Here is a 26442-nt window from a genome sequence, read left to right as displayed (position 1 = left end):
ATTTATATGCTAAGAAAAATATTTATATAGCAGTAGCATTCTCAGAATTAAAATTGTTTTTGGGGTGCCCACATGGCTCAATTGGCTAAGCATCCAATTACTGATTTTGGTTCAGGTAATGATCTCACAATGCATGGGTTCAAGCCCTATGTCACGCTCTGTGCAGACAGTGCAAAGTCTGCTTAGGATTCTCTCTCTCTCTGTTCCTCCCTGCTTGTGCTCTCAAAATAAATAAATAAGCTTAAAAAAATAATAATTAAAATTGCTTTTAAGTCTGCATGCTTTTTTCTATAAGCAGTATTATTTTACTGTGAAGAAGTAACATAACTGCAATTCATATTCCAAATTTCCACTAGCACACAAGTCAATTTTTTTTTTAATGTTTATTTTTGAGAGAGAGAGAGAGAGAGTGAGTGAGCATGAGTGGGAGAGGGGCAGAGAGAGAGAGGGAGACACAGAATCCGAAGCAGGCTCCAGGCTCTAAGCTGTCAGCCCAGAGCCCAAAGCGGGGCTTGAACCCACAAATCATGAGATCATGACCTAAGCCGAAGTCAAAAGCTCAACCGGCTGAGTCACCCAGGCGTCCCACGTAAAATCTGATCCATCAAACAGAGAAAGGAAAAACAAAGTAGTAAAGAACTATGTGAAATAGGTGAAACAGTGATAAAGTATTTCAAATACCAAACAATGAACTGATGATAGAGGCAATGAGCAAAAGTTAATATTCCAATTGTATTAAAACTTGGGCACTAATTGGTAATGTTATGCCATATATCCAGAAGACAGTCTAAAATTAACTTGTCTTCATATATTGTATTCTTATTTAATTAAAATTAAATGGATAAGTAAGTACTATATACTTAAACCACATGTCAAACATGTCTGTAATACATTCACAGATTAGGTATGTCTACTTGATTCTAACACACTAAGATGGTATTATGGCTAAAGGCAAGGTACTATAGGCCTTAATTTTCTTGTTAGAAGACTACAACCTTCAGCTCAATCATTCTGTTAATATAAACCTCTAGTTTCTAAAACTAGAAACTGTAAAACACAATCTGACTTCCATTAGGAAAAAAAAATTAAATGCTACTGGATGATAAGAAAGTGCTATGAACTAAGAAAAATATGATTTATAAGTTACAAAGAATTCAATGTAAACAAATCATACCTGTAATGCATTTCGGTCTCTCATGGCTATTTCAAATGAAGTAATTACCACAGGATGAATCTGCAGTGTCCCTTTCCGCTTGTGAATATTCTTTACTAATTTTCGACGTTCCTGCTGGGTTCCATGATATAACATAGTAGGAATCTAGAAGATTTTACATTGGAACAAAATATAAGTATCAACAATTTGGAAAACATAATATTAATCATTTAGGAGAGAAAAAAAGACAATTTAATTTAATCTTAGCTCTATTTCTCTATACCAAATGAGTCAATCACCTCTACTAAATTATTTTATTACTATAAAGGAATAAGGAAAAGTCATAAAAACAAATTAAGTTTAAAGCAAGGATATAGCTAAGATGACACACATATATGGAAGGTAATCACAGTAAGAGAAATAAATTCTCCCTAGGTCAGACTTAGGTGAATCAAATTTCCCAGTACACTCAAAATCATCCAAGCCAACCCCTGTTGGGTTCCATGTTGGTAGCACAGAGCCTGCTTGGGATTCTCTCCCTCCTTCTCTCTCTGCCCTTCCCCTGCTCGCGCTCTCTTGCTTGTTCTCTCTCTAAATAAACATTTAGAATTATTTTTGGCAAATATCCAAAATTATTAATACCTACTCTTTTCCATATACACTAAAAGTAGATTTTGCAGACATTTGAAAAATAACTTAAATAAGAGTGTGTGGCTGGCTCAGCCCGAGGAGTGTGCGACTCTTGATCTCAGGGTCATGAGTTTGAGCCCCAAGTTGGGTGTATAGATTAAATAAGCTTAAAAACGGAACAAACAAAAAAACCCACACAAAACCTCAAATAAGATGTAGTGTTTCTGTAGTGCAGAAATCAACATAATTATAGTAACAGTTCTACAATTTAATTCAGGCAACAAAACAATAAAAATATTTGCAATGAAATGTATTCAACAAAAGGAAACATATCTTACGTCTGGTGTAAATCTTTGGAATTCAGCCATCCAGTTAGGAAGTGTAGACAAAGGTCCACAGACAAGAAAAGGTCCAGGTACTCCTCTCTGAATCATCAGTGCAATTGTAGCAATACACTGAACTGTCTTTCCCAATCCCATTTCATCTGCTAAAATGCCATTTATTCCATTTTCCCAAAGCATCTGGACAAAATAACACACACTGTATTTAAGTTGATATAAACACCTATTGAATTAGCAATAGTTTATTCTTTTTACCCAAAAATAATTCTGATGAGACTGACACGTTCACGGTTAATAACACTTGTGAGAAGTCAGTTATCAAAGCCATAAAAGTGTTGGCAGTCTTGAATAAGACACCAAAAATTTAGTCTTGATGGATGGATGGATAAATAAATTAGAAAATAAGTATTTACACACAAATGTTCATTTCATATTTAATAATGAAACTTGGAAGGAACAACTCAAGTTGTGTTATAGCACATTAACAGGTTATTATATAGAAATGAACCAGTATCTTGTATTAAAACTGAGAATTCATTACCCTAAGCCATTCCATGCCTTCCACTTGGTACCACCGCATCACTCCTCCCGTGAAGTGTTTTGGTTGTTGAAAGGGTACGGGTTGTCCATTACACTTCCGAACTGGGTCAAAAAAGAATTTAGTATTCTGCCTAACCGTTTCAGACAATCTATTTTTAATCATACTATTTGAATCTTTGTTTTTCTGAAGGTCTTCTACACAGAGATTAGAAGAGGAGCTTTCATTCTGTAAAGAAAAAACTTTAATTAGGAGTTTGGTATACAATGCTACTACCCTCTATCAGAAAACTGAATAAATTTGGAGGGCCTAGGTGGCTCTGTCAGTTGAGTATCTGCCTCTTGATTTTGGCTCAGATCACGATCTTGCGGTTTGTATTGAGTTTGAGACCCCTGTTGGGTTCCATGTTGGTACCACAGAGCCTGCTCGGGATTCTCTCCCTCCCTTTCTCTCTGCCCTTCCCCCGCTCCTGCTCTCTCGCTTGTTCTCTCTAAATAAACATTAAAAAAACTAATCAAAATTTACCCAGTCCCATAATCATTAAGTATGGAGAATTAAAACCATTTGTTAATAAAACCCTAGAGATGCTACTTCCATTCTCCCATAAATGCAAAGCCACTGGAGAAAAAACAACTTCTGAAAATAACTCTTACAGATTATAGGCACACACTACCGAAATGACCTTTACAAATTACACCTCCCAAACCTCTAAAATGAACTACTCAAAAATTTATTAAACTATTTTCTTCATAATTTCTTTCAATTTCTAAAGCAAAGATAATGGATAATGTCTGTAAAAATAGGAAAGAAAAAAAAATTTCTTATCAAGGAAACATTTACTTCCATCCAAATACTTTCACTGCAGAAAAAGGGGCAAAGTTTAAGAACTCACTACATCACGCTTATCAATTCATCTGTCATGACACTCATTACCAACTTATGACTAATGACAGACTTTACTGGTTACCGATGTCCACAACTCTATTTTAAGAATAGGAAAACGAGGGGCACCTCAGTGGCTCAGCTGGTTAAGTGGCTGGCTCTTGATTTCAGCTCAGGTCATGATCACAGTGTTTACGTGGGATTGAGCCCCACATAGGGCCCTGTGCTGACAATGCAGAGCCTGCTTGGGATTCTCTCTCTCCTCTGTTCCTCCCCCTTCTCTCTCTCAATAAAAATATTTAATAAAAAAGAATGTGAAAAGGATGACTGAGTCAATTCAAATGAAAAAAGTCTTATAAATGAGAACTCATAAATAATGCCACAACTGGATATTCAGCTAGAAAATTACAAACTGAGTTTCACTATTCCATATGTAAAACTGATTTGCGATAAACATCACAATCAAATATCAAAACATCAAAACCAGAACCATCAAGCTTTTAGAAGTAAACAGAATTATCTTGTGACAGGCAAAAATTTCTTATATAAGACAAATAAATCACTAACCACCAAAAGGGAAAAAGTGATAAACTGAGCTACTCCAAAACTTAAAAGTTCTGTTTACTAAAAGATATCATTAAGAAAATGAGTAAACAAGCCATAGACTGAAAGACACAGTGTGTAAATCTGACAAAGAATTTATACCTTATTATATAAACAACTCATGTATCAAGAAGAAAAGCAAACAACCCAACAAATGGGCAAAAGCTATGGGCAGAAACTTTATAAAACATACAGCCATTAAGAACATGGAAATACCCATCAAGTAATTAAGAAAATGCAAAATAAAACCAGACTATTCATTTCACATTCAAGAAAATAGCTAAAATTAAAAGACTAATATGAATTGCTGGCAATAGCATGAACAGATACTTTTATACATTGCTGGTGAGAGTAAAATGATGCTCATTCCAGGAAAGGATTTGTATTTTCTTATAAAGTTTAACACACATTTACGATATGACCCAGCAATTCCATTCCAGATATTTACCCTAGAATATGAAAACATGTCCAAAGACTTGTACATAAATTATCATGGCAGCCTTACTCATAAGTCACAAACTGGAAATAGTTCAAATGCCCACCAAGAGAACGGATAAAGAAATTTTAATATTCATTCAATGGAATGCTACTCAGCAATAAAAAAAAACTTCAACTAGTAATAAACTCAACAATATAAGTGAATATCAACTAGCTGAGTAAAAACAGGAAATAAAAGGCTATGTATTTAGATTTTATTTGTATGGAAACTAACGCATGATAAAGGTTAAAAAAAAAAAATCAGGCAGGTTAAAAAAAAATGTTCATTTATTTATTTTGAGAAAGAGAGAACATCAGTGAGGGAGGGGCAGAGAGGAGAGACAGAATCCCAAGCAGGCTCTGAGTTATTAGCATGGAGCCCGATGTGGGTCTCAATCCCACGACATGGAGATCATGACCTGAGCTGAAATGTAGAGTTGGAAGCTTACCAACTGAGCCACACAGGCACTCCAAAATTCAGGCAGATTTTTGACAGAAGTCAAAAAGCAGTTGCCTCTAAGTCTGGGGGTGGAGAAATGACTGGCAAGGGATACAAGGATCCTTCTTTCACGTGGAAAGATTCTAGAGCTTGATTTGGATGGTGGTTACCCAGATGTAAGTATTTGTCAAAATTCATCAGATTGAACATGACAGCAGTATCCTTATTTATCATATATTATAAAATGAGGCCAAAACTCCATAGTACATCAGACAAGATTTGATTGAACCCTTATCTTTAAAAATGCAACTAAGGGGTGTGTGGGTGGCTCAGTTAAGTGTCCGACTTTGGCCGAGTTGATGCTCTCATGGTTCGAAGTTCGGGTCCTGCATAGGGCTGTCTGCTCTCAGCACAGAGCCTGCTTGGCATTCTCAGCAACCCTTGCTCCCCGCCCTGCCACACCCCTCCTCCACTCACATTTTCTCTCTTTTTCCCAAAAAAGTAATACATTCCTGAAACCATTATTACACTAGGTTAACTAACTTGGATTTAAGTAAAATTAAAACATAAAAAAGTACAACTAGTATAAAAAATATGCTAAATCTTATTTACATTTAACATTAAGTTGTAATTGTATCATAAACTAATCCTTATGCTGAACAAAGCATAAAAAAATGCACTTAAAAGATGTAAATTTGGTCAAAATTATGGTGGCCAAACAGAATAGCTCTCACTTATAATCATGTCATCAATTTTCCCAAGAACCTATTAATCTTTGATAGGTAAGTTAATTTTTATATCCCTCGGTGAACATTTTTTCATGTTAGAATTGTTTTTGCTTCCCTAAGAAATCTTGTAATGGAAGGTACCTGGATAGTGAATACTCAGGTAACAAGGAACCTCTCTACATAAAACAGGGGGTGGGGTAAGAATCAAACCTTCCCCAGAAGAACCAAAGACAATCTTTAAGGTCAGAAACAAGATTAAGACATCTCTCACAGCTTCTACAAGCTGTGAAATATATACAGATGGAATGCACATATCCATATGGTTATAGGCACTTGCATCATTACTGAACTCCCAAGGACCCATAAACTATTACTTACATGGCTCCTAAATTTAGTATATCTCATAAATCTCTTACCTCATTCTCCTTTTTATTTTTTTTAGCCACAGACAAAATTTCCTAGAACAATAGAAAACAAAAATAAAGTAACAATGCATGTGGTTCATTCATTTATTTATTCAACATTTATTCTGTTCTGACTTCATGCCAGGAAATGGGGATAAGGCTCTCAAGCTAATTAAAGTACAGAGGACTCAAACTGGTGGACCTCAGGCAAAATTAAGCCTATAGTGTCTCATAAAACTCTTCGCCTTAGTTAGCAACTCTTAAAAATTGGGGTATTTCCTCTTAAATTTTCAAGGTTTTTTGGTTTGTGTTTTAAATACAAGTTTATCTGAAGAGACTTTGGTCCAAATGCATACATGTCAATAATCCTCTAGTACAGGGGTTGGCAAACTACAGCGTGTGGACAAACTCCAGCTGGCAACCTGATTTTGTAAATAAAGTTTAATTAGAACAAAGTCAAGCTCATTTGTTTAATTTGTGTAGGACTGCCCTCCAGGCTATAATGGCAAAGTTCGGCATTGAGTAGTTACCCACTAAATTATTCAAAGCCAAAAACATTATCTATACCCTTACAGAAAAGTTTTCTAAACTCTGCTCTAGAGTCTGTGTTGAGGTATTCTTTGTATTTAAAGATTCTCTTCCAAATGTTTTATAGTTCCACCTCTTGCCCACTTTAGGCCTCTGTGGATAGACACCGGAGTCTGCAATCCTGAGCAAGAGGTAAGGCAAATAAGTTAAAATTACAGAATAGGGGCACCTGAATGGTTCTATTGGTCAAACATCTAACTCTTCATTTTGGCTGAGGTCACCATCTCATGGTTGTGGGATCAAGCCCTGAGTTGGGCTCTGTGCGGCATGGAGCCTGCTTGAGTTATTTTCACTCTTTTCCCTCTCCCTTTCCCCCTTGCTGCCCCTCCCCCACTCTCCTTTTAAAAAAATCTCTAAAATAAAATAAAATATAAAAAAACAGAATTAAAGTGTTCTGATTTTTAAGTATTTACTAGATGCTAAGGGTATGAAGACAAGCAATACCTGAGTGCCACTTGGTGACTTAGGTGAGTATTACACCAAATTATCTGAAAAAGTTGTCATCAGGGCATAATCACTGAAGATAAAAGTTAGGGTTTCATTTCAAGAAGAGAATACCATGTGCAGAGGACAAAGGGGATGAAATAGTAGATACATTCACGAAACTCTGAACATATCTTAAACTTAAGATGCATAGGAGAATGATAGGACATATCAGTAAGTGGCTGACACATACATACATATATACATGTCGATTTATGTGTGTCATGTGTGTATGTAAAGTATTATGCAAGTATAGGAATTCATACCCTAAGGCTGAAGGGATATAGTGAACAGGCAGGAGAGTGGTCTTTTAAAATGACTAGCTAAGCTGAATCTTTTTGAACAATCTGTGAATGAATCAAAACATAAACATAATACCAGCTATGAACTATTGTTAAAAACTAAACCCCATAACTAACCTCCTGACTCTGCTTACCTCTAGCTTCATCTTTTACCACCTTTTGCTTTACATACAAACTGGAAACAAATATGTATTTTCAAGTTCTTAAAATTTGCCAGGATCTCTCCTGCCTCTGGATGTTGGTCAAAGGTTATTCTCTCTTCCTAGAACACTTCTCTACTATCTTCCCTGTATCTTACTTTTCCCTATTAACTACCCTCAACCTCCGGATGATTTAACTTTTATCCTTCAAGTCTCAACTCAGATGTCACCTTCTAGAAGATTTTAAGAACCTAACGCCTGAGTTTAGAGAGTCTTTCTATAGGCTCAACAGCACTCAATTATAATTGATTACTTTCTATATATTTCTCACTGGACATAGGCTAAGGCAAAGACAGTCTACTTTCCTTTACTAATTGATCTTATCCATGTAGGACAACATCTGCCAACAGCCAATATGCCACCAACATTTGCTACATTAAAGTAACAGTTGTGACTGGCTAAACTATGATACATCTAAATAATGGTGTTTTTCAAACTGCAGGCCATGTTCCATAATCAATAAAATGGGTCCTGACCATTATTTTTAAATGAAAGGAAAAAAATAAAAGGAAAATACCAGAGTGCATCCCTAAAGTAAAGACAAATACTATGTGAAATTTTATATTTTAGGAAGATCCCAAGAGTTTGAATTTTAGGTTAAAGAAAAATGTAGTAGATAATACTGTTAGAATTTTTTTTTAATGTTAAGAATGTAACACATTAAAATATGCCTGAGGAATATTAAGGTTTGTCATAAATGAACATGTTTTTTAATTCCTATTTTATGAGGTCACAAGTAGGAAGGTAAAAAAGGATCTAGTTTTAAAAATGAGTATATGATGGGGAAGCTGGCTGGCTCAGTCAATGGAACATGCGACTCTTGATTTCAGGGTTGTGAATTCAAGCCCTACACTGGGTGTAGAGATAATTTAAAAATAAAATCTTAAAAAAAAAAAAAAAAAAAAAAAGTCAGTATATTTTAGTTTTCCTAAATTCCTTAACAAGGAACAAGAACAAAGTTCTGAAGATAAGGTCTTGAAGTTATAAGAAATTATAATAACTTCTGATTAGGCCAAGCTCATGCTCCTTTAACAAACAGCAAGATGGTACCATCTTCTTGCCTGAAACAGTCCCTCAACAGTCTGAAAAACTTCCCATAAGAGTCTGAAAAGCCAAATAAGTAACAGCAATCCATATAGCTTTAATGTGGTTCAAATCCACAATAGGTTTTACTGAACACTGAATCTTATGTGCCCTCCCCACTTTTTTACCTCTTTTGACATGACCTCTGAAATATTGTATGATTCATCTTCTCTTCCTCTCTTCTTTCTCATAACTATTAAAAAAAATCATTTTATTTTTGATAGCAATGAAAGCAAAAATAAAAACACATGCTTCAAAAGCAGAAAAAGGAAGTTCACCTGGATTCTCTTCACTTGCATCAGTGGAATTTTTACCCTATAAAACAGGAATTTAAAATATTATTTTTCTAGGGACTTCTATGGTATTAAATATTAAAAGGCACTGATTAAGTAAATGTTTCTTGCAGTTGAACCACATCCACAACTCTTTACTATTATACTTACCAGCATGTAACCTTTTTTCTACATTTCCCTATTAAAAGTTGTTTGTAACCATATTCTTTTTCCTGCCAACTCTACTTTCCTTAATTTTTTTTCCATTTGAGAAATTTCTAAATTAAACATAGAAGACATTTTTATTTTTATATTACTACACACATCTTCTGTAACTGTAGGTCTATGCTAAAGATATTCAGTAGGTATGGTATGGAAGAACTACTCATTTTCAGTAAGAATTTTAAGCTAAATACAACTGAAAGCAGAAATAGAAGAGAATACTAGTCGAAAAAATATTAATGAGGGGAAAACAGAGGAAAAGAAGAGATATTAAAAAATAAAGTTTCAAAATGGAAGTTGGAAAAGACAACCAAATGTAGGGAGAAAATATGTATAAGAAATCAAAATTAACATGGTAAATTTTATTTATTTATTTAATGTTAACTCCACACCACACATGGGGCTCAAACTCACAGCCCAAGATCAAGCTCTATCAACTAAGCCTATCAGGCGCCCCAAGAAGGTAAATTTTATTTATTTATTTATTTATTTATTTTTTAATAAATGTTTTTTTTTTATTTACTTTTGAGACAGAGAGAGACAGAGCATGAATGGGGGAGGGTCAGAGAGAGAGAGAGGGAGACACAGAATCTGAAACAGGCTCCAGGCTCCGAGCTGTCAGCACAGAGCCCGACGCAGGGCTTGAACTCACGAACCGCGAAATCATGACCTGAGCTGAAATCAGACGCTTAACCGACTGAGCCACCCAGGCGCCCCAAGAAGGTAAATTTTAAAATAAAGTAAAAAGAAGATTAAAACAAGAAAGTACCAAAAGGGATCTGTGAGATGGAAGAGGCAGAACTTAATGGTTGACACCTTTAGAAAACCCTGGTATAAAAAGTTAGCTAGGCAAAAGTGAACAATGGATTAAAACAACAGGTTGAAGGGTAGGGAGTAAATGATTAAGTAAATAAAATTATCTTAGGGGTGCCTGGGTGGCTCAACAGGTTAAGCATCTGACTCTTATCGGCTCAGGTCATGATCTCACAGTTTGGGGTTCAAACCCCACAATGGGCTCTGCGCTGACAGTCTGGAGCCTGCTTGGGATTCTGTCTCCCTCTCTCTCTGCCCTTCCGTGCTCACGATCTCTCTAAAAAAATAACAAAATTAAATAAATAAATAAATATTAAAAATTATCTTGTATCAGTTTTCAAAAATTGCTTTTGTTGCAAAATTATCTATGATATACTTTAACATCACCAATAACCACACTAAGAATAAAGTGGACTTAAAAGTACCCTTATTGGCATTTTGATATTACCTGATCAAGCCAGATTAGTAAAGAAGTGTGGGGTATGAAACAAACTCCAACATTACTATTTATTGAATATGTAACTATCAGCAGGTTAGTGAATTCTCATTCTGTTCTATACAGTAACTACAAATACTAGATTAGTGAACAACGAATCACTACTTCTGGAAGAAATACAAGCTCAGGCTCCTGCAAGCCTCTGGTCACAATTTCATCAACTGATCAACACATAACCCTGTTTTATGTGTGTTGCTATTTAAGGACATCTTATTTAAAAAAAAAAATTTTTTTTTTTTAACGTTTATTTATTTTTGAGACAGAGAGAGACAGAGCATGAATGGGGGAGGGTCAGAGAGAGAGGGAGACACAGAATCTGAAACAGGCTCCAGGCTCTGAGCTGTCAGCACAGAGCCCGACGCGGGGCTCGAACTCACAGAGTGCGAGATCGTGACCTGAGCCGAAGTCGGACGCTCAACCGACTGAGCCACCCAGGCGCCCCAAGGACATCTTATTTAATATAGATGTTGATTAACAGCGAACTCAGAGCCAACAGCACTATAATTCATGCCTGAAGGAAGTTTGTCGAATACATTTATTTTCTCCATAAGGCACATCATAGTCTTCTTGCATTAGAAACACTAGACAGCACTTCAGCACAATATGGCTGAGGGCCATTTTAACAGCAAAATCAACAAAACCCATCAAAATGAAAAAATCATGACATTAAATAATCCATGAAAAGGGCATTTGTTTATAGTAAGCTTAAGTAAGGCAGAGTACCACTGTGTTTAACTTCAGTTAGAAATTTGCGTGTTGGAAGACAAATTTTTTGCTATTCTGCACAGGAACAGGTCTACAAATGACCATGACCATGAAATCCCAAGTACTGATTTTGGAGTTAACAAATTTTAGCAAGTAGGCTAACTGGCAAATATGGAATCTGTGCATAATGAGGATGGACTGTACTTTATGCATTCAGCTTCTTTATATGGAAAATGGGGAGAAGTACAGTACCTCTATCTAACAGAGCCTTTTGAGAATTAAAACAAACGTAGGGGCACCTGGATGGCTCAGTCAACGGAGCATGCAACTCCACAATGAGCATAGAGCTTACTTAAAAAAATAAACGCAAAGTTTAGAAATACATGACACATAGTAAGAACTCAATAAATGTTGCCTTCATTATTTCTCTTTTCACGAGTACAGCTGTTCTTCATACAATTCCCATCAGGACAGCATTAAACAGCCTCATATTAACACATATTCCCCTCAAAAGACCACATCTAAAATTGAGGCCATCCCTGGGCCACCTGGGTGGCTCTGTCGGTTAGCATCTGACTTTGGCTCAGATCAAGATCTCACGGTTTGTGAGTTCAGGACCCACGTTGGGTTCTGTGCTGACAGCGTGGAGCCTGGAGCCTGCTTCACATTCTGGGTCTCCTTCTCTCTCTGCCCCTCCCCCACTCACGCTCTGTCTCTCCCTCTCTTTCAAAAATAAACAAATATTAAAAAAATAATTAAAAAAATAAGATAAAATAAAATTCAGGCTATCCCTAAACAAATGCTCTCTTATCTGAAATGTTTATCTCTCCAATTTTGGCTCCACTGCTGTAGTCACGCACAAGATACAAATTTAGATTATCATTATGGATGCAAGTTGACATGAGGAGGCTGGAGACATTAAGGAGAAAAGATTAGTAATCATTATGAGCACCAAAAGAGCTGGCCACTTATAAAACTGAAATTTTGCCGTTATGAAAAACAGAATGAGAAACAAAAGGGTTATATTTAGCTGTCTTTCCATATCTAAATATACTGAGAAACATATTTACATGTTTCTATGCAGCTCGTAACAAAGATAGGTTTTCAGAAGGTTAAAATAAAGTAGATGATCAATAAAGTCAGACTATAAAAGAGGGGTGCCTGGGTGGTTCAGAAGGTTGAGCGTCTGACTCTTGATTTTGGCTCAGGTCATGATCTCATGGTTCATAGGTTCGAGCCCCCATGCTTCGGATTCTCTCTCTCCCCTGTCTCTCTGCCCCTACCTGACTTGTGTGCTCTCCCTTACTCAAAATAAATAAGTAAACTGGAAAGAAAAAAAAAAAAGGATTACAAAAGTATTTCTTCAATATTTAAGAATGCATACAGGATTTTCCATCTTACTATGTATTACCTTAGTAACTTTTAAAGATTCCTTTTTTCTTTCCAATTTCTCTTTCTTCTTCTGTTCCTGCAAGATAATGTTTTTGTTGTCACAAGCAGAAAGTGCAAAATCTAGAACACACACCTCAAAAAACATGTTCACAATGAAGAAACTATATAAAGATTTAAAAACAAGGGAGACTTTGCACTTCAAGCCTTTACAGAGCAATAGGGAACAGATTTCCTCTCCTGCCTGAAGGAACAGAAAGGCCAGGAAAGAGCCACCAGAAAGAAGCTGGTAGAACAATCTTTGTGCTCACAAGGAAACAGGAACAGTTCACACCCCTGTCAGGCAAAGTAAAAGGGCCTGCCAACATAGAAGGCATCAAGCAGAGTGCTCAGAAGAGGGGCCAAGTTATTTCTAGACTAAAAGCTATTCCATATACACCCTAACAAAGCTTTAAAACACAGACAAAAAAGGATTCAAACCATTCCCAAGAAGTGGTTAGAAGATATTTTTCCGATAACTCATTAAGCATGAAACAACTCATTAAGCATGAAACAACTCATTAAGCATGATTGTTTTATTCTCCTATACCTGTGCTTCATTTTACCATACAAAGGTTTAAAAAGGAATTCAACAAAGGAAAAAGAAGATTTAGCAAATACAGCAAAATCTTGACTGATAATTATGAGATGGGAATGATGGGAACAGGAAATTATTGTAGTCTTGATATTTGCAAATTTATAAATCTTCATACATTCTAGTGGGCAAAAATAATATATTTTACTAAGTGCAATGGGAAGACAAGAACAAGGTCAAGGGTACTAGGAGTGTGCTGATGGAAAAGGTGTCAGATAGCAATTTCATTTAAGGTTGTTAGGGTAGGCTTCATTGGGAAAACATTTAAGCCAAGGCTTGAAGGTGATGATGAACTTAGCTATGCAGGTATCTATGAGAAGATGGTTCCAAGCACAAAGCAGCCAGTGCAAGGCCCCCAAGGCAGGAAACACACCTGAAATGAGGTCTGAAAGGTAATGGGGTTGAGTGAGGCAACCAGACTTATGGTCTTGTGGGCCATTACAACTTTGGTTTAAAGAAAAAAATTTTTTAGTTTTGTCATGATCAATGTAAACTAGAAAGCAGTGAAACATCATGAGGGTAGGGACACCAGGGCAGGAGTAAGAAAGCACTAAACAAAAAGAAATTCTTTGCTCAATAAAATATCTTCAGGCGCAGGGTGGCTCAGTCGATTAAGCATCCGACTTCTGCTCAGGTCATGATCTCACAGTTTGTGGGTTTGAGCCCTACATTGGGTCCTGTGCTGATAATTCAGACCTTAAAACCTGCTTCAGATTCTGTGTCTCCCTCTCTCTGCCCCTCCCCTGCTCACACTCTGTCTCTCTCAAAAATAAAGATTACAAAAAAAATATAATCTTTCAAAAACAAAGACAAATGAAGAAATTTTCAGAAATATAAAAGCTAAAATAATAAATTACCAACAGAAAGTGCAAATGAATTTATAATGATGGGAAGTGGATCAGTGGCTATTTGGTGATGAAGACAGGAAGTGAAGGATGGGAAAAAATTCTAAAAGGGGCAGGAATTCAGCCATAAAAAAATAGAATTTTGCTATTTACAACAACATGGATGAACCTTGTGGGCACTATGCTAAGTGAAAGGATTCAGAGAACGACTAATACCACATAATCTAACGTGTGGAATCTTAAAAACAAAAACAAAAACCCTCCAAACTCATAGATACAAAGAACAGACTGATAGGTGGTGGTGGGAGGACCTTTTGACCTGTCAAGCATCCAGTTATAAAATAAGTCAGCGGTATGTACTATACAGCATGGTGACTATAGTTAGTAATATTCTACTGCATATTTAAAAGTTGCTAAGAGGGGCACTTGGGTGGCTCAGTTGGTTAAGCGTCCAACTTCGGCTCAGGTCATGATCTCATGGTTCAAGAGTTTGAGCCCTGTGTCAGTCTCTGTGCTGACAGCTCAGAGCCTGGAACCTGCTTCATATTCTGTGTGTCCCTCTCTCTCAAAAATGAACAAACACTAAAAAAAAAAAAAAAAAAAAAAAAAATATATATATATATATATATATACACACACATATATATAATTTATTTATTTATTTCTCATAAGAAAAAAACTTTTTTAACTATGTATGGTGACAGATGTTAACTAGATGTACTGTGGTGATCATTTCACAACATATACAAATATTGAATCATAACCTGAAACTAATGTTATATGTCAATTATACCTCAATAGAAAAAGGGGAGGGGTTTCTGAGTTGATGGTTATGTCATCACCTTATGGTCACTTTATGGGTGTATTCATGTTAAAACTTATAAAATTATACACTATAAAGGTGCAGTTTTGTGCGTATCAGTTATATCTCAATAAAGCAATTTTCCAAAAAAATGGACTGGGAAAGAGTTCACAATTTCCATCATCCAAAAAATATGACTAGACAAGATAAAAATCAGTCAATAGGTAACAGAAAAATAAATGGTGATATATTCATATAATGGAATGCTCAGGAATAAAGAAACGGCCCGTATGAATAAACAAAATCTCAATATGCTGAGCTAAAGAAGACACAAAAATAGTGCTTACCACATGGTTCTATTTATATAATATTCTAGAAAAAGCAATACTAGCTTATAGTGACAGAAAACAGAAATCACTGGTCTGTGGGCCAGGCATGGGGATTGCTGAGACAAGAGAACTTCTTGGGGTGATGGAAATGTTCTTTATCTTGACTGTATTGGTGGTTACACAGGTGTGTACAGTGGTCAAAACTCATCAAACAGTAAACTTAAAATGTGTGCAGTTTACTGTACGTAATTTCTTTCTCAATAAAGCATTTTTTTTTTTAAATTTAAGGTACCAGTTATAATCAATCACATACACATACCTCTAGTTGTTGCTGTTCCATTTTAGTTAATAAAAATTTGGAGTAGATATTGCTTTTTTCAAGCAAATGTTGAAGTCTACGGTACCGAATGTCCACGGACTCTCTATCCCAAGACATGCGAGCCTATCCAAAAAGAAAATTTCCATAATTATTAAGTTTTCTGACATATGTGATGTTTTTCATAAGACGTAAAAAAAAAAAAAAAGTATAAATAAATGCTCTTCGGGTTTAATAGTTTTTCTGTTATTAATGGGGGGGAAAAGATTTTTATAATTTTTACTTTAGTAAAAATGGTTTATTTTCCAAACCAAAAACTAGAACAAAGCTGAAAAAATTTGATTCCTGGGTTCAACATGCCATTTGGTATGATGCAGCTTGGATACCAAAATATTGAAATTTTAGACACTGGACATGTTTACTGGCATCCACTGAATTGAGGGTCCATTTTTTAAATATATAAAATTAACACTAGAAAGTAAATATTTAATTCAAGTAGATTTAAGTTTTTAAACAATCAAATGACTTCAGGAAAGAACATTTTTAGATACCAGGTTTATTTGAAAGAGCATTTGAATTAAAAACTCATTTCATTGGCTAGGAACTAGAACATCTATTCTTAGAATTTTAAAATTGTATGGCCGGGGTGGCTCAGTCAGTTAAGCATTGGACTCTTGATTTCAGCTCAGGTCATGATCTCATAGTTGGTGAGCTGAGCCCTGCACTTGCAGAACATGCTAAGGATTCTCTCTCTCCCTCCCTCCCTCCCTCCCTCCCTCCCTCCCTCTCTCTCTCAAAACAAATAAATAAACTTTATATTTAAATAAACTTTAAAAACAAAAAAACAAACAAAAAAATATATTACTGGGGTGGGTGGGTGTCTGACTGGCTCAGTCAGTATATAGCATGTGACTCCTGATCTCAGGGTTGTGAGTTTGAGGCCCACACTGGGCCTAGAAGTTACCTTAAAAAAAAAGAACAACAACAACAAAAAGAAAAGAAAATCCTAAAATAAAAATTTTAAAAAAATTGCATTGTCAAAATATTTCAACATGCTAAATCTACTTATGATTTATCACAAGTTTCTCCTCCTTCCTCTTCAGCGTTTTGTTCCCCAGAGCTTTGCCATTCTTTTAGACTTTACTCTCCCCTATGCTTAGCTTTATCTTTTACTTTTGTATATCTTCAACTCACAAAACCTGCTTTTCATACCACTTTTACACACCATTTATTTATTAAGTGATTTCTAAGTCTACAATAGTCTAGTGGCTGAGAAGGAATCCTCTCACATTAATCACTGATCATCCTTTTATCACACTGATAAAACATAAAAGCAACAAATACTATAGTTCGGTGGTCCACAAATTTTTTTCTGTAAACAGCCAAAGGGTAAATATTTAAATATTTAAGCATATGGCTTATAAATACTCAATTCTGCCTTTTGCACAAGAACAGACAATATGTAAACAAATAGGAAGGGTGATGTTCCAATAAAACTTTATTTACCTAAACAGGCACAATCCAGTTCATAATTTGTCAACCCAGTATGATCTCAATTAAAAAAAAAAAAAGCACTAAGTGGGCTGAAGTGAGCCAAGAGTTGAATTCATCTACCAAAGCCAAATACATGCAAACCTTACAAACCGGCAGTTCTACTCCTGGGACAAAATGTGTGAGTAGAGTGAGTGAGTGAGAGAGAGCAGATGCAGAAGCTGAGTTAGCATAACCTAACTAACTTTAATTTAATGGTTAAGGCCTGACCTTGTAATTCAGACATCATTGTGTATCGGCTTGTTTTTCCTAGATGTTCTATTATCTCTCTAGCTTTTGTTTCAAAATACATTTTTCTATTACAAAAGCAATGACAATAAGATACCTAAAAAGAAATCCAATGAAAATAATAAATACACATTATAGAAAAATATTAAAAACAGACCCATAGGGGCGCCTGGGTGGCGCAGTCGGTTAAGCGTCCGACTTCAGCCAGGTCACGATCTCGTGGTCCGGGAGTTCGAGCCCCGCGTCGGGCTCTGGGCTGATGGCTCAGAGCCTGGAGCCTGTTTCCGATTCTGTGTCTCCCTCTCTCTCTGCCCCTCCCCCATTCATGCTCTGTCTCTCTCTGTCCCAAAAATAAATAAACGTTGAAAAAAAAAAAAAAATTAAAAAAAAAAAAAATTAAAAAAAAAAAAAAAAAAAAACAGACCCATAAAACAAACACCCGTTATTCTATCCATGAAGATAATCTGTTGACATCTTACAAAACTCTATTTTCAGTTCTTTCAGGACAGCCTTTCTTTTACTATTACCAATATATTACTGTGATTACAACAGGAAGTCAATGAATGAAACAGATATAAATTGGGAGATGAAATTACTTAGATTTTGAAAAAAAATCTTAATTTTTAAAATTTGTTTTAAATTTTGATGAAATATTCTGGACTTAATTTAGATATATCTGCTACCTCAATCCTGTCTAGAATAAATTAGCACACATTTTTTTTAAGTAATTAAAGATTTAAGATAATATCATGTTATACTATTTTGTATATAATTAAGGAAACGAAATCAATGACTAACCTTTAAAACCTTTAAAATAACTCCATATTTCAAAATAATTTTGTAGTAAACCTTAACTACCATTACTGTTCTTTAGTAATTTTATTTGTTATATTAAAGTAAATTGTAGTTCCAGCTGTGGAAAGCAATGAGTGCCTAGCACGGAGAATCTCTCGATGACTAGAGTGAAAGAGTATGCCAATGGACACCAAGGGCATAAATTCTACAGGGCCTACACTTCATTATCTCTCCCAACACCAACACCAGATTTGGGGGCATGGGGGTTGAGTTATATTTCATTCTCACCATAGAACTGTTTTCCTTTTGCCTAAGACTTACCCCAACTCTTACCTTTCCCCTCCCCCACTACATATACTTTAAGGCTACTCTTAAGTCTTAGACTAACAATGACTTCTTTCAAAAGGAAATGAAGGTGAAAAGCCAACGAAAATAACTGCAGCAAATCAATGTCAAAGCCATTCTCCACTCTTCACAAATCTTAAAATCTCCTAAAGCAAGGTAAATGCTTCTCATTAAGGAATTTAAGCAAGCTCTTCCTCTCTTAGGTACTTCTAAATATATGCCCATAAATATTGTGGGCATATATTCTTCCAAAAGAAAAAGAATCTTTATTTTTGTATAGTGAATTTTTTGTCCTCCAAAGACATGGAGAGAGAAACTAATTCTTAGAATTTTCCCCATGGTCAAGTAGGGAATAACTTAGAAATGAAAACTATAAAAATTAATCAAATTCTTTCAATATTTATACATAAAAAGAAAACATAATAACAATAGACCATAATACTGCTAGCTTTTTGGCTATATTAGTATATTATATTAGCATAAAAACTGAAAAGAGCTATATACTTTATTCATGGAAGGACTAAAAGTGGATTAAAAACTGCTGTTTTAAGTTCTATGATGAAATACTGAAGAAATGCTACATTTACAGTACCTATCCCTCAACAATAACAACTCCAAAAATTTTGATTATAAAATGCTTGCTCAGAAACTTAAAAATTTTACTGAAAGTATATGTCATTTGATTCTAGTTTAATCAGCAAATACTTATGGTACTATAAATTTTGAGAGATCTTTCTATAAAATGTGAAAATGGGGTACCTGCCTGGCTCAGTAGGTGGAGCAGGGGACTCTTGATCTTGGGTTTTAAGTTCAAGTCCCAAGTGCAGAGATACTTAAATAAAAATCTTTCAAAAGAAAAATGTGAGTTTTCATCTCCTGAATTAATGCATGCTAGAAATGTATTCATTCTTACTGCACCTCATGATCTTTCTTCAAATAGTACTTCTTTACCCAAAAACCTTCATGAGTCACAAAACTGAAGATATACTACTCAAAATGAAGGCTTCATCGGGTGCCTGGGTGGCTCAGTTAGTTAGGCATCTGCCTCTTGGTTTCAGCTCAGGTCATGATCTCAGGGTTCATGGATTCAAGCCCTGTGTAGGGCTCTGCACTGGCAGTGCGGAGCCTGCTTAGGGTTCTCTCTCTCTCTATCTCTCTGCCCATCTGCCCCTCATGCTCTATTTGAAAAAAAGAATGAAGGCTTTATCATTCTCATAATCTCTGAAGTTGATTCAATTCTGGACACTTGCCCCAGGATTCACCCTTTATAATTATCATCCTATTACATGGCTAGTAAGTACATATATTTTATTTTATTTATATAATCTTATATATGCTGTGTAATATAAAATATTCCCTACCACAGTTTGAAATTCAAGAACATTCACTGATTGCCTATTTGCTAGGTGCACAGCCTATGAAAACAAAACAGTAAGTGACATGCTTTCAATAAACAAAATGACAATCAAGTGAGTAATGATAATACTGTGAAACAAAGTACTATGGAAATTCATACCATGAGGAAAGGTGGTTCACAGTCAACTTCCCAATTCTATTAAAATTTCTTAACATTACCGTAACTGATTAGGGTCAACTATGGGTGAGTAATAACAAAACTAGTATTACTGGAGTGAAAGTATAGCATGGTGGTTAAAAAGTGTGAATTCTGGAATCACATGGCCTACAAACAATCTTGGCTCTACCACTTACAAACTGTGGGACTTCCCCCTTTCCCCACCCCCTCCACGCCTCAGTTTTCTCATCTGTAAAATGAGGTGAAAACAGATCTACTTCATAGAATGCTTTAATAAAAATAGTTTATACTAGTAATTAAGCCAATAGGTTTAATAATATAATAATGTATTTAATAACCGTATCTACTTTACAGTCTAGTTGAAGATTCAATGGGGAAATACGTGTACAACATTCACAAGTGTTCACAGTGCCAGCAAAAGAAATCATTACTGTTGATATAAAATGGCAGAGAACCAACTGATTCATTAGTTGTCTTTGGGGTGCATTTCCCAATTTAAGTAATTTTGCAATTACACAGAGTTAATTAAACATTAACGTATATTTCCTTAGGTATAGGGTCAAAAACAACAACTCTGAAGACAGCCAGAGTTCAAATTTCAGTTCACTGTTGTGTGACCCCAACTGCCCCAGTTTCCTCATATGTAAATGGAAAGATACCAAAAGTACCTGCAGCATCACAATATTTGGAGTGCGAAATAAATTATTACAAGAAAATCACTTCACTTGGTAGGCAGTACCTACCAGCTAGTGGCTATCATTCTTCTTCTTGCACAGGCAAGAATTAATAAGCAAGATGGCACTTACTGAGTGAAATATACTCGAGGATTGAATTTTCAGGAGGTTGAAAACTGCTTTCAGTAATCTACAAAACACACACCCCGTACAAGGAAACCACTGGCATAATAACTTAATCACTGAAAAAGTACACCCCCATTTTTACCTAAAGAATCTTCCTTTGCATAGGTCCAAGAAAGCAAAAGGAAAACGGAAAGCAAGTTTATCCCTCGCGTGGAAAACGGCACTGAAATACCTCACTCAAAAACTCACTACCGGTTTTGGAAGAACGGCTACGGCTAAAGGAGCACCTTGAAACGCTCCACGGCCAAGACTACGTCTCACAGAAGCATCTTTCAGAGCGCGAGCAAAGGTGTCTCACAGATAGCGTGCGTAAACATAGAGATAACCAACAAAGCCCGTTTGAAAGGGTCTGGAAGAAGCCGACCGAAGAACCAGACAAACCTCCGAGGAAGCGGACTACCGGCTCTAACGACGATGAACTTGAGTCCTAAAGTACCTTTTCTATCATCTTCCGCTCCCTCTCGAGTCCAGCAGCCTCGAGCTGTTCTTCCTCCTCCAGCATGGCTTGGGTAATCACGGCGGTCTCGGGCTCTTCAACCGGATCTGGAGCCAGGGACTCTAGGAGGGGAGAAAGCTTTTCAACTGCAGTCTTTAAACACTGCCAGTTCACTGGGTCATTACCAGTTCACTCCCACGTTGAACAACCTTCCTGGATGCATTCGAGGCAAAAGCTGAAGACCCACGGGGACGCCAGCATCAGCGCTCTCAAGACATCCCAGGGTCTCCACAATGTCAACAAGTGGCCAGGACCCAGTTTACCAATCGGGATGCTAGGGGAAATGCAGCTCCCCTGTGTAAAATCTCCTATATCGTGCACATATGTGCAATTCCGGGCGCCCTCCACAGCCTCTGCACCTCCTTTCCTTTCCAGTCTCTGCCCGGAGTCCGCTCTACTCCCCAATCTCGGCTGCCGCCTCCATGCTGTCTCCCTCCCCGCGACCCGGACGCCGCCGCCCGCGCCGGGAGAAAGGGTCTGCTTACTCACCATCGCTGCTCGCGGGCCGCTGCGCCGGCATGGCTGACACACACTCCAAAACTGGGTCCTCTCCTCAGCGTCCGCAACGGAGCGCGCTAAACTCTCCCGGCTGCCGCCTGCCCAGCCTCCTCGCCAAATCCCCGGCCAGGGAAAAACGCGCGCTTCTCCTTCGCGGGAAAACGCCATCATCTCGCGATACTTCGTGCTCCCCGCCCCGCCCCCGAACCGCGGCGGCACGAGATTTGGCGCAATTTAGTTTTCACCAGAACCCACCTGGGCGACGGTGAGTGTTTACGTAGAAGTCTTATCTCGAGAAAATAAGTTAGCTTTCTTTGTGACACTGGACGCGTCTGCCCACAGCGTAGGGCCCAGTTTCCTCACGTATTGGATGATGGCTTTGAATTACACAATACTTTAGTAGCGCTCTTATTTGTAAGGCACCTTCACATACTGGCTGATGTGATTAAATCGCGCCAACTCATGATCCTTTAGGTAGGAAATCTGTATGAGTATTCAGGTAAGGATGTCAGAAGCAAATATTGCCAATCTCGCCCTCCATCCTTCGTGCACAATGTACATTGTGGGTGAAAACTGCCCAGAGTGACCCAGAAGAGAGCTCCTTTGTGGGTGAGATGGGAGAGACAGATAGGAAAGTTAAGATTATGGCAGAGTTCAAGAAGGGTGTTTCTGGATAAGGAAGAACTGAATGTAGTGATAAGGTGAGAGGAGTGGCCAGTAGAAAAGACAGAAGATTCAAGAATTCAATAAGCCAATCATTAGAATGGGTGCTTGAAAGAAGATACTGGACTTTTGTTGCTGGTTTTTTCTTCAGCCTATAATTCCACTTTGTCTGCAGTTCCTTTCAATAAATTACTTGGCTCCCCTTCCCTTCTGGGAATTTGTGGTATACCTGCGTTACCACCTGTTTCCTTCATTTCTTACTCCAGACAACTTTAATGATTGTATTACTACAAAATTAAGGGCTTGCAACACACGTCCATCAAACCATCTTCAGCAACCTTCATAACACTCTGAGATGAGATTATTTTTATTCCTACATTGTAGGTGAGAAATCTGATGCTCAGAAAAGACTGACTTGCCCAGAGGCCTATGGATACTTTGTGATAAAACAGGCCAAACCCAGGCCTTTTGACTCCTACTTCAGTATTAAGATAAAATATAGTTTTATCTTGATTAATCTCTTAATCTCTCGATTAATACTTATTCTTAAATCCTACCTCTAACCTAAGACAATGGCTATCAGTCTCACTTAAGATTTTTGACTTCCCCAACCTATCCCCTAAAATTTCTTTCTCCCTTACTGTTGAAACCCAGCTTTTCATGGGGTTTTCCTCTAATGTATTAAAAATCTCTTCTTGTTCCTTCTTTTGAATTCAATTGTGGCCCAGCTCCCAAAATCTTTCCTCCATCTGTTGCTTTTCTGTATATATTCTGTACGGGTAGCATCTGCTGTTCAGGCTTCAATGATCAGCTCAAGGCTGACGACTTCCCTTCTGATTCCTAAGAGAGTAGGGAAGGTTTGTCCAAATGCACATGAGATGCAGTTCAAGGCAATTTCATCTGATTCTCAAAGTAAAGACATCTCATCTAACATCTGGCCCCACACTTGTTAATACAAGTGCACGGGTACATTTCCTGACACGTTTGCCATCGTGCAGACCTTCCATTAGAGTGGCTGTTCAAAGTCTGTTCATTCACTTTTCTTTAAGGGCCTACATTTAAATGTCTCCTGGGTACCAGAAACATTTCTAGGAGCTGTACAGCAGTGAACAAGACAGACAAGATCCCTGTTGATACGGATCTTACATTTCAGGAGTTAAAGCAGGTAAGCATGTGTAGGGGGTGGGCGTGAGAAGTACTCTGCAAAATGTTAGCATAGGGTGGTATAAGAGTGACTGGGTACTTTAGAGTAGGTAGTCAGGTATCCGAGGAAGTAACAGACATTTAGACTGAAAATTGAATGTCAAGCAGCCAGCTAGCCCAGGGGAAGATAGTTGTATGGGAGGAAAATTTTTCCTCTACCCTACTAGGTTCTTTTGTCTGGTCTATTAATTAAATTGACATGTTACAGATTAACAGGAGAAACACAAATTACTTAGTGCATATAGGAGTCCCACAAAGTTAATGAGAGGCTCCCTAATGGTGAGGTAATTGAGGCTTATATGCCATTCTACGCTAAGAAGGGAAGGAAAACAATTCACAGGAAGATGGGAAGAGCAAATGTTTTGTAAACAAACATTTACAGTGTAGTGCAGACACAAAGGGAGACAGGGAGAACTTTTAACAAACAGGCCCTGCCAAGCTCCCCCCAGTTTACTACACCTAGTCCTTACTCTAATTATTTCTGGTGATAGCTTTCTTCCTGGACCAGGCCCTCTATGTAAATTCTTTTAAGCAGTTGGGGGAGGAAGTTAAAAAACTCTTGTTGAGTCTTTTGGGCCTTAATTGTCTTTAGCTCAAAATAATCAGCAGGCCAAAGTGGTGCCTTCTGGGGAGACTTGTTCTGAACCACTTCCCTGGAAGTTGCACACATTAAAAGCTGAGCTGATGGCTATGGAGAGAAGAATCAGGCTAGTGGCTGGGTGCTAAGACATCTGCAAAGGGAGAAAAAAAACATAGATTATAATGAGGATGAACAAACAGAAAAGAACAAATCGAAGCACATTACCCCACAACCCATGAAACCAGTCTCTCAATCCTAGAGGCAAATTTATAAAATCGATTTGGAGTATCACAAAGGACAGTGTGGGCCTAGGAGAACTTCCTGAGGTATACAGGCATACCTCAGACACTCTGTGGTTTCAATTCCAGACCACCATAATAAAGCCAATATCGTAATAAACCAAGTCAAATTAATTTTTTTGGTTTTCCAGTACATATAAAAGTTATATTTACACTATACTGTAGTTCTATTAAGTATGCAATAGCATTATGTCTAAGAAAGCAATGTACAGTGCGCCTTGCTGGCTCAGTTGATGGAGGGTGTGACCCTTGATCTCAGAGTTTTGAGCTCAAGCCCTGCATCAGGTGTAGAGATTACTTAAAAATAAAAATCTCTGGGGTGCCTGGGTGGCTCAGTCAGTTAAGCATCCGACTTCGGCTCAGGTCATGATCTCACCGTCCATGAGTTCGAGCCCTGCGTCGGGCTCTGTGCTGACAGCTCAGAGTCTGGAGCCTGCTTCAGATTCTGTGTCTCCCTCTCTCTCGGACCCTCCCCCGTTCATGCTCTGTCTCTCTCTGTCTCAAAAATAAACATTAAAAAAATTTTTTTTTAAAATCTCTAAAAATAAGTGAATAAAAAAGCAATGTACATACCTTAACTAAAAAATACTTTGTTGCTGGGGCATCTGGGTGGCTTAGTCAGTTAAGCATCTGACTCTTGATTTTGGTTCAGGTCATGATCTCAGAGTTCGTGGGATTGAGCCCTGCATTTGGCTCTGTGCTGAAAGCATGGAGCCTGCTTGGGATTCTCTCTCCCTCTCTCTCTCTCTGACCCTCCCCGGCTTGCTCTTAAAATAAATTTTAAAAAAACTTAGAAAAATTAAAAAAAATACTTTGTTGTTAAAAGATGCTAACCATCATCTGAGCTTTCAGCAAGTTGTAATCACTGATTACAGATCACCACAACAAATAATGAAAAAGTTTGAAACACTGTGAGAACTACCAGAATATGACACAGAGACATGAAGTGAGTAAATACCTTTGGAAATATGGCACCCATATACTTGTTCAACACAGGGTTGCCAGATAAAGATCTTTAATTTGTAAAAATAATGCAATATATACAAAGTGCAATAAAGCAAAGTACAATAAAACAAGGTATAGCTGTACTGATTTATTCCAGAAATTTGGTGAGATTTACAAGTGGTACACTGGGAAATACTTTAATCAGAAGGTTTGTGGAAGCCAAGAAAAGTCAATTGTTTTTAGTTCCTTAACTATCTCCCATCTGCATGTGTGTCTCATTTGGTGGGAGATAAGTACAAGCCAAAAGGTCATGTTTGTCCCAATGTATAACCTCTCTGATAACGGGCACGCTTTTGTATCTATTTGTCTTTTTCAGATTGTGGGGCATTTGCCTTAGCGTTAATCATGTCAGCCAGGAAAAAGCAGGGTTAAAAATTAAGTGGATGGCACAAAAACAGACACATAGACCAATGGAATAGAATAGAAACCCCAGAACTAGACCCACAAACGTATGGCCAACTCATCTTTGACAAAGCAGGAAAGAACATCCAATGGAAAAAAGACGGTCTCTTTAACAAATGGTGCTGGGAGAACTGGACAGCAACATGCAGAAGGTTGAAACTAGACCACTTTCTCACACCATTCACAAAAATAAACTCAAAATGGATAAAGGACCTGAATGTGAGACAGGAAACCATCAAAACCTTAGAGGAGAAAGCAGGAAAAGACCTCTCTGACCTCAGCCGTAGCAATCTCTTACTCGACACATCC

General features: G+C 37.3%; 2 protein-coding genes across 2 annotated transcripts in view; both read right to left on the bottom strand.

The window, feature by feature from the left end:
* The window catches only part of HELLS (helicase, lymphoid specific), a 39472-nt gene extending 15930 nt beyond the window's left edge, over positions 1 to 23542 (bottom strand). Inside the window, exons 1-11 of the mRNA XM_045438274.1 lie at positions 22237 to 23542; positions 21973 to 22130; positions 21424 to 21545; positions 15678 to 15800; positions 12771 to 12827; positions 9130 to 9166; positions 8980 to 9044; positions 6208 to 6249; positions 2666 to 2890; positions 2122 to 2304; positions 1175 to 1318 (exon numbers count right to left, since the gene is read on the bottom strand). Of these exons, the coding sequence (XP_045294230.1) occupies positions 1175 to 1318; positions 2122 to 2304; positions 2666 to 2890; positions 6208 to 6249; positions 8980 to 9044; positions 9130 to 9166; positions 12771 to 12827; positions 15678 to 15800; positions 21424 to 21545; positions 21973 to 22003 (1029 nt within the window). The 5' untranslated portion in view covers positions 22004 to 22130; positions 22237 to 23542. The remainder of the gene's footprint in view (positions 1 to 1174; positions 1319 to 2121; positions 2305 to 2665; positions 2891 to 6207; positions 6250 to 8979; positions 9045 to 9129; positions 9167 to 12770; positions 12828 to 15677; positions 15801 to 21423; positions 21546 to 21972; positions 22131 to 22236) is intronic.
* Positions 23543 to 24180: 638 nt separating this feature from the next.
* Positions 24181 to 26442, bottom strand: part of TBC1D12 (TBC1 domain family member 12) — a 140750-nt gene continuing 138488 nt past the window's right edge. The window contains exon 14 of the mRNA XM_045438278.1: positions 24181 to 24578. Within this exon, the coding sequence (XP_045294234.1) occupies positions 24551 to 24578 (28 nt within the window). The 3' untranslated portion in view covers positions 24181 to 24550. The remainder of the gene's footprint in view (positions 24579 to 26442) is intronic.

Source organism: Leopardus geoffroyi, chromosome D2 (assembly GCF_018350155.1).
Source record: "Leopardus geoffroyi isolate Oge1 chromosome D2, O.geoffroyi_Oge1_pat1.0, whole genome shotgun sequence".
In the NCBI taxonomy this organism is placed as follows: Eukaryota; Metazoa; Chordata; class Mammalia; order Carnivora; family Felidae; genus Leopardus; species Leopardus geoffroyi.
This window is presented reverse-complemented; position numbering and strand designations above follow the sequence as displayed.